Genomic DNA, 7296 nt, shown 5'->3' with positions numbered 1-7296 from the left:
ATGCACACTTTCACCCACCACACCAATTTTTTGAAAGCACATCAATTTACTGTACTTCAGCTCAACGAAAAGTTTGCACAAAGAAAGTTTGCTGCTGAGTTGTCTTGACACAAGTTCATCTCAGATAGACTGAAATATGGGCTGTTGTCAGATGAGTATACATTTCAGCTTGTTTGAAGAAAAAAATTATGCAGATTTTTCCTGCCAAAAACAAATAGGACCATCTAAGCTGTTATCAGCAAACAGTGCAAAAAAAAAGCATCTGTCATGGTATATAAGGGTTACACAGTGCCCATGGCATGGGTGACTTGCATATGTGTTAAGTGGCCATTGATGCAGAGGTGCATAATCAGATTTTAGAAAGACAAATACTGCCAGAAAATGCAACATAATAAGATCTATGGTTATTTAAGCAGGAAAATGCCAGGCTTCATTTTGCTTTCACTGAAACAGTACGACTTTGAAGACAGGGTGCGTGTGCTTGACTAACCTGCCTGCAGCCTGGATCTATGTATTATGATGTTTGTGTATTAGGGTGTTAACGTCATGTCCCACATTTTGGTTACATTCATGACAGGAACGGTAGCCACTTATCACACAAGGTTCATCAGTTTACACAAGGTTATATCGAACACAGTCATGGACAATTTAGTATCTCCAATTTACCTCACTTGCATGTCTTGGACTGTGGGAGGAAACCGGAGCACCTGGAATAAACCCATGCAGACACGGGGAGAACATGCAAACTACACAAAAAGGACCTGGACCACCTGGGGATCGAACCCAAGACCTTCTTGCTGTGAGGTTACGGTGCTACCCACTTAGCCACCTGCCGCCCCGCTGTATTATAAAGAAATGTATTAGATAACAGTGACTGTAAAATAACAGACACTTGTAAATCTGTACCAGTATACTAATTTTCAAAAAGATTAAAAGTGTAATTAACAACAACAAAAAAAAGGTGCTGTGACAGTAGTAAAAATGTCTTTTGAATGTTGCAAGCATCAAATTCTAAATGTGCTTATATTTACAAAATACAATTATATTTGCTAGTAAAACATGAAAAATTTTACTTTTTGTCTTTGTACTTTTGTCAGTTCAATAAAGGTTTAAAATAGATAAAAATTTTTTTATTGCATTTTAAAAAATGTCCAAACTTTTACAGAACTTGGGGTTTCGTAAAAAAATGGAACAAATTAAGACCAGAAATGTTGCATAATATTCCATAAATATGGCCATATACATCATCACCAAACAGTTAAAAATTGTCACTTAACACAGTTAACAACTGCATCAAGAAAAGCAACAGTAACTGTAATACACAACGAGCCATTTATAATTTTAGATTTGAATTTTATTGCATTTTATGAAAATGGGGTTTATAAAGAAATGCCAACACAAATTAAGACCAGGAATGCTGTAAAAACAACAACAAAAAAGTAATTACATAATTCAGTAATTACATGCCTAACAATGCTCATATTCACCAAAAAATATATTATTAAAACAATTAGAGCTGCAATGAACCTAATTTGAGAATAATTAAATTCTGCCTGCAGACACAGTTTGGAGGATGGTTAGGGTTAGCAGGACCCAAGGTTTCCCAACAGAACATTGCCCAAAGCATCACACTGCCTCCCATAGTGCATCCTGGTGCCATGTGTTCCCCAGGCAAGCGATGCACACGCACCCAGCCATCCATGTGATGTAAAAGAAAATGTGCTTCATCAGACCAGGCCACCTTCTTCTATTGCTCCGTGGTCCAGTTCAGATGCTATGCAGCCCCATATGCAACAAACTGCAATGCACTGTGTATTCGGACACCTTTTTATCAGAACCAGCATTAACTTCTTTAGCAATCTGAGCTACAGTAGCTCATCTGTTGGATCTGACCACACCGGCCAGCCTTCACTCCCCACATGCATCAATGAGCCTTGGCCGCCCATGACCCTGTCACCGGTATACCACTGTTTCTTCCTTGGACCACTTTTAATAAATACTGACCACTGCAGACCGGGAACACCCCCAAAAGAGCTGCAGTTTTGAAGATGCTCTGACCCAGTCATCTAGCCATTACAATTTGGCCCTTGTCAAACTCGCTCAAATCCTTATGTTTGTCCATGTTTTCATGCTTCTAACACATCAACTTTGAGAATAAAATGTTTACTTGCTGCCTAATATATCCCACCCACTAACAGGTGCCGTGATGAAGAGATAATTAGTGTTATTCACTTCACCTCTCAGTGGTCATAATGTTATGCATGGTCAGTGTAAAACACTCTGGTTAAGAGTTCTGTACATCCAGCAATTTTAATTTTGTTGTTGATAAACTCAAAATGTTAAAAGTTTGCTAAATAATAGCTTCTTGTTCTATAAGTGTAAAAATTTTAAATTAATATTGACACTACATATTTTATTTCATAGATGTCAGCATAATAGTTTAGGAAAACAGATATACATAGATTAGGGAAACTTTTACAGACTTTCTTTTACTAATACTTGCTATGTATGTTTTGATATGTCTGGTATTTTTTTTCTGAACGCTTCAAAAATAAATAAAAAAAAAGACATTTTAACAGACATTTAACCCTTTAAACAGAAATGAATAAAAGTAAAATCTTAATAACTTAAATATATTAAGCCATTTAGATGTGTACAGGTTTAGGTTGATTTAAAGAATCCAGTCTTCCTGAAATATCGGACTATCAGTGGTACAGACACAATAGTAATGCTGATCCTCAGTGGGGCAAAGAGCTTGTGAACAGCATATGCTATTACAAATGTGCTAGTGCCAGCAGCCATCTTCGATTGAAGTATAGATTCACTGAAGCCCAGCTTACAAAGAACAGCAGTCATATTGATCCCACTAAGGAAAAAAAAAAACCACATTTATACAACATATTTCATATAAAAGCAACACATAATGGTATATTAAGTACTTGAAATGTCTTTTTATTTATTTAAGGAAGTCATATAAAGCATTATAATATGTTTGCAGCTTGCAGTCAGTATCTTAACAGCCCCCTTCATATTGGTACCGCTAATAAAGATGATAAAAATGTTTAAAACAAAAGGAAATTTTTGGTGAATTGGCCTTTTTACTCACAGAAAAATCAAAACTATAATTAAAGTGAATTTATTCAAAACTACATGTGCCACAAGTGATCTTATTGAGTAGGACAACAGCAACCAATATCCCTGATTGCTACAAATCTCTACGTCCATGAACCCCCAAGCTATGTGTCTTTACCGGGATGGACAGTACTGGTCCTAGAGGGGCGAAACCGGCACAGCCAGGTGACCAAACATTGTATAAAGAATTGGTCAACAGGGACACCAGACTGACCAGACACCCTGGATCGAAGCCACACCTTCGTTTAAGAAAGACCAGTCAAAAGCCTGAGTAAATAAGTATGTTTTAAATCTGGATGAAACCTAAACAGACAAGATGTAGGCCATGTATAAGAATGCTCTGCCCCCTGCTTAATTTTTTTTTTAATTCTAAGAAAGAAAAGTAGCCCTGCCGATCACTCAGGTTTGAGCCTTAATGGCTTAGTTACCTGCTCGCTCTCCCTTTTTTTATTCATGCTGTAATAATTAGGGGTGCCGGAGTCTAATGCTACTTTCTGCAGAACTGATATTTTACTCTTCACGATTTCACATTTTAACTACGTGTTCTGTTGTTTTACCCCAAGGTGGTTCTGACGAAAACCTGTTTCCAAAAATGTCAAGAACTTACTATGGACTTTACCACAGACTTGACTGAATAATGAAGAACTCCAATTATTTTCATTTTATTTTTTTTGCTAGTTATAACTTTTAGGTCAATTTCATTTTTTGTATGTATGTATGTATGTATGTATGTATGTATGTATGTATGTATGTATGTATATACAGTGTATCACAAAAGTGAGTACACCCCTCACATTTCTGCAGATATTTAAGTATATCTTTTCATGGGACAACACTGACAAAATGACACTTTGACACAATGAAAAGTAGTCTGTGTGCAGCTTATATAACAGTGTAAATTTATTCTTCCCTCAAAATAACTCAATATACAGCCATTAATGTCTAAACCACCGGCAGCAAAAGTGAGTACACCCCTAAGAGACTACACCCCTAAATGTCCAAATTGAGCACTGATTGTCATTTTCCCTCCAAAATGTCATGTGATTTGTTAGTGTTACTAGGTCTCAGGTGTGCATAGGGAGCAGGTGTGTTCAATTTAGTAGTACAGCTCTCACACTCTCTCATACTGGTCACTGAAAGTTCCAACATGGCACCTCATGGCAAAGAACTCTCTGAGGATCTTAAAAGACGAATTGTTGCGCTACATGAAGATGGCCAAGGCTACAAGAAGATTGCCAACACCCTGAAACTGAGCTGCAGCACAGTGGCCAAGATCATCCAGCGTTTTAAAAGAGCAGGGTCCACTCAGAACAGACCTCGCGTTGGTCGTCCAAAGAAGCTGAGTGCACGTGCTCAGCGTCACATCCAACTGCTGTCTTTGAAAGATAGGCGCAGGAGTGCTGTCAGCATTGCTGCAGAGATTGAAAAGGTGGGGGGTCAGCCTGTCAGTGCTCAGACCATACGCCGCACACTACATCAAATTGGTCTGCATGGCTGTCACCCCAGAAGGAAGCCTCTTCTGAAGTCTCTACACAAGAAAGCCCGCAAACAGTTTGCTGAAGACATGTCAACAAAGGACATGAATTACTGGAACCATGTCCTATGGTCTGATGAGACCAAGATTAATTTGTTTGGTTCAGATGGTCTCAAGCATGTGTGGCGGCAATCAGGTGAGGAGTACAAAGATAAGTGTGTCATGCCTACAGTCAAGCATGGTGGTGGGAATGCCATGGTCTGGGGCTGCATGAGTGCAGCAGGTGTTGGGGAGTTACATTTCATTGAGGGACACATGAACTCCAATATGTACTGTGAAATACTGAAGCAGAGCATGATCCCCTCCCTCCGGAAACTGGGTCGCAGGGCAGTGTTCCAGCATGATAATGACCCCAAACACACCTCTAAGACGACCACTGCTTTATTGAAGAGGCTGAGGGTAAAGGTGATGGACTGGCCAAGCATGTCTCCAGACCTAAACCCAATAGAACATCTTTGGGGCATCCTCAAGCGGAAGGTGGAGGAGCGCAAAGTCTCGAATATCCGCCAGCTCCGTGATGTCGTCATGGAGGAGTGGAAAAGCATTCCAGTGGCAACCTGTGAAGCTCTGGTATTAATGGCTGTATATTGAGTTATTTTGAGGGAAGAATACATTTACACTGTTATATAAGCTGCACACAGACTACTTTTCATTGTGTCAAAGTGTCATTTTGTCTGTGTTGTCCCATGAAAAGATATACTTAAATATCAGCAGAAATGTAAGGGGTGTACTCACTTTTGTGATACACTGTATGTATGTGTGTTAACTCTATTTATTTAAATTATCCACCAGGCCACCCAGGGAGAATGGGGGGGTCCCTTCTGAAATTGGTTCCTCTCAAGGTTTCTTCCTGTATTTTTAAGGCAGTTTTGCCTTGTCACTGTTGCCCTCGGCTTGCTCAATAGGGGTTTTTTGTCTGTTGGTCCTGGAGTCTGTAAAGTTGCTTTGAGACAATGTCCACTGTAAAAGCGCTATACAAATAAAATTGACTTGACTACTGATGAAATTATGACCTCTGCTGATTGGTGGCGTCTGCACAGAGTAGAGTAATAATGTGATCAGGGTGTGGCTCTCTGCGCACAAAGCTGATCTGCATATGAACTTGTCTCGTGCAGGTGAAAAGATGCAGTCGGCTACTGCACACGTGTCGGAGGGGGCATGTTTCAGTTTGCTCTCCTCAAACGGGGCGGAGGTCAGCAAATGGGTAAAAATTGAACGTGCTAAAAATCGGGAGAAAAAGCAAAAAAATGCATTATAAAAATAAATAAATAAATGGGGATGTTGTGGAAAGAGTAACATCTTTCAAATATCTTGCAATCTACAACCCCAAATCTGAAAAAGTTGGGACAGCATGGTAAATGCAAATAATAAAAAAACAGAGTTTCTTACATTTACTTTGACTTTTGTTTCATTGCAGACAGTATGAACCTACATTTACATTGACATTTTCTGCATTTAGCAGACGCTCTTATCCAGAGCGACTTACAGAAGTGCTTCCATAGTAAACATTTCATTTCTCAAGTTTTAGTAAACAACAGTCGAAGAACACGAATCTGCTGAAACCTGTTTCAGCAAACACCAAAGTGTTTTTTTTTTTTTTTGGAAATGGAAAAAAATGTTAGTAAATAAGTACAAGTCAGCTTAAGTGCTTAATAAAAAGGTGGGTTTTTAATCGTTTTTTAAAGACAGCAAGAGACTCAGATGTTCGGACAGACAGAGGAAGTTCATTCCACCACTCGGGTGTTAGAACAGAGAAGAGCCTTGATGCTTGAACCTGAGATATTTCATGTTATGTCTGCTCAACTTTACTTTATTTATTAATAAACATCATTTCCTGCATTTCAGGCCTGCAACACATTCCAAAAAAAGTTGGGACAGTAAAGCAATACCACTTTGTAATGTTGCCATTCCTTTTCACCACACTTAAAAGATGTTTTGGCACCGAGGATACCAAGCGATAGTGTTTCAGCTTTTATTTTGTCCCATTTTTCCTGCAAACAAGTCTTAAGATGTGCAACAGTACGGGGTCGTCGGTCACATTTTTTGTTTCAAAATTCTTTACACATTCTCTGTTGGGGAAAGGTCAGGACTGCAGGCAGGCCAGTACAGTACCCGTTACGCTCTTCTTCCGCAGCTATGCCTTTGTAATGTGTGCAGCATGTGGTTTTGCATTGTCTTGATGAAAAATGCATGGACGTCCCTGGAAAAGATGACGTCTGGAACGTACTTTTCTGCATTATGCATTAATGCTGCCATCACAGAAGTGTAAATTATCTTTGCTAAGGGCACTGACACAGCCCCATACTATGACAGACCCTGGCTTTTGGACTTGTTGCTGATAACAGTCTGGATGGTCCTTTCTGTCTTTGGTCTGGAGCACACATTTTTTCCTAAAAAGACCTGGAATGCTGATTCATCTGACCACAATACACGTTTCCACTGTGTGATGGTCCATCCTAGATGCATCCGAGCCCAGAGAAGTCGACGCCGCTTCTGGACATGGTTAACATAAGTCTTCTTTTTTGCACAGTTTTAAGTGGCATTTGTGCATGTAACTCCGTATTGAAGTGCTTGACAAAGGTTTGCTGAAGTAATCCCTTGCCCATGTGGTTATATCAGCTATTGTTGAG

General features: G+C 39.4%; 1 protein-coding gene across 2 annotated transcripts in view; it reads right to left on the bottom strand.

Annotated features, from left to right (window-relative positions):
* Positions 1 to 1191: 1191 nt before the first annotated feature.
* The window catches only part of fam210b (family with sequence similarity 210 member B), a 28120-nt gene continuing 22015 nt past the window's right edge, over positions 1192 to 7296 (bottom strand). For both annotated transcript variants that reach the window (XM_062997604.1, XM_062997602.1), the window contains exon 3: positions 1192 to 2866. In XM_062997604.1, the coding sequence (XP_062853674.1) occupies positions 2662 to 2866 (205 nt within the window). In that variant the 3' untranslated portion in view covers positions 1192 to 2661. The remainder of the gene's footprint in view (positions 2867 to 7296) is intronic.

The sequence above is a fragment of the Trichomycterus rosablanca genome, chromosome 6 (assembly GCF_030014385.1).
Source record: "Trichomycterus rosablanca isolate fTriRos1 chromosome 6, fTriRos1.hap1, whole genome shotgun sequence".
NCBI lineage: Eukaryota > Metazoa > Chordata > Actinopteri > Siluriformes > Trichomycteridae > Trichomycterus > Trichomycterus rosablanca.
Note: the sequence above shows the minus strand (reverse complement) of the source record. Positions and strands in the feature narration are given on the sequence as shown.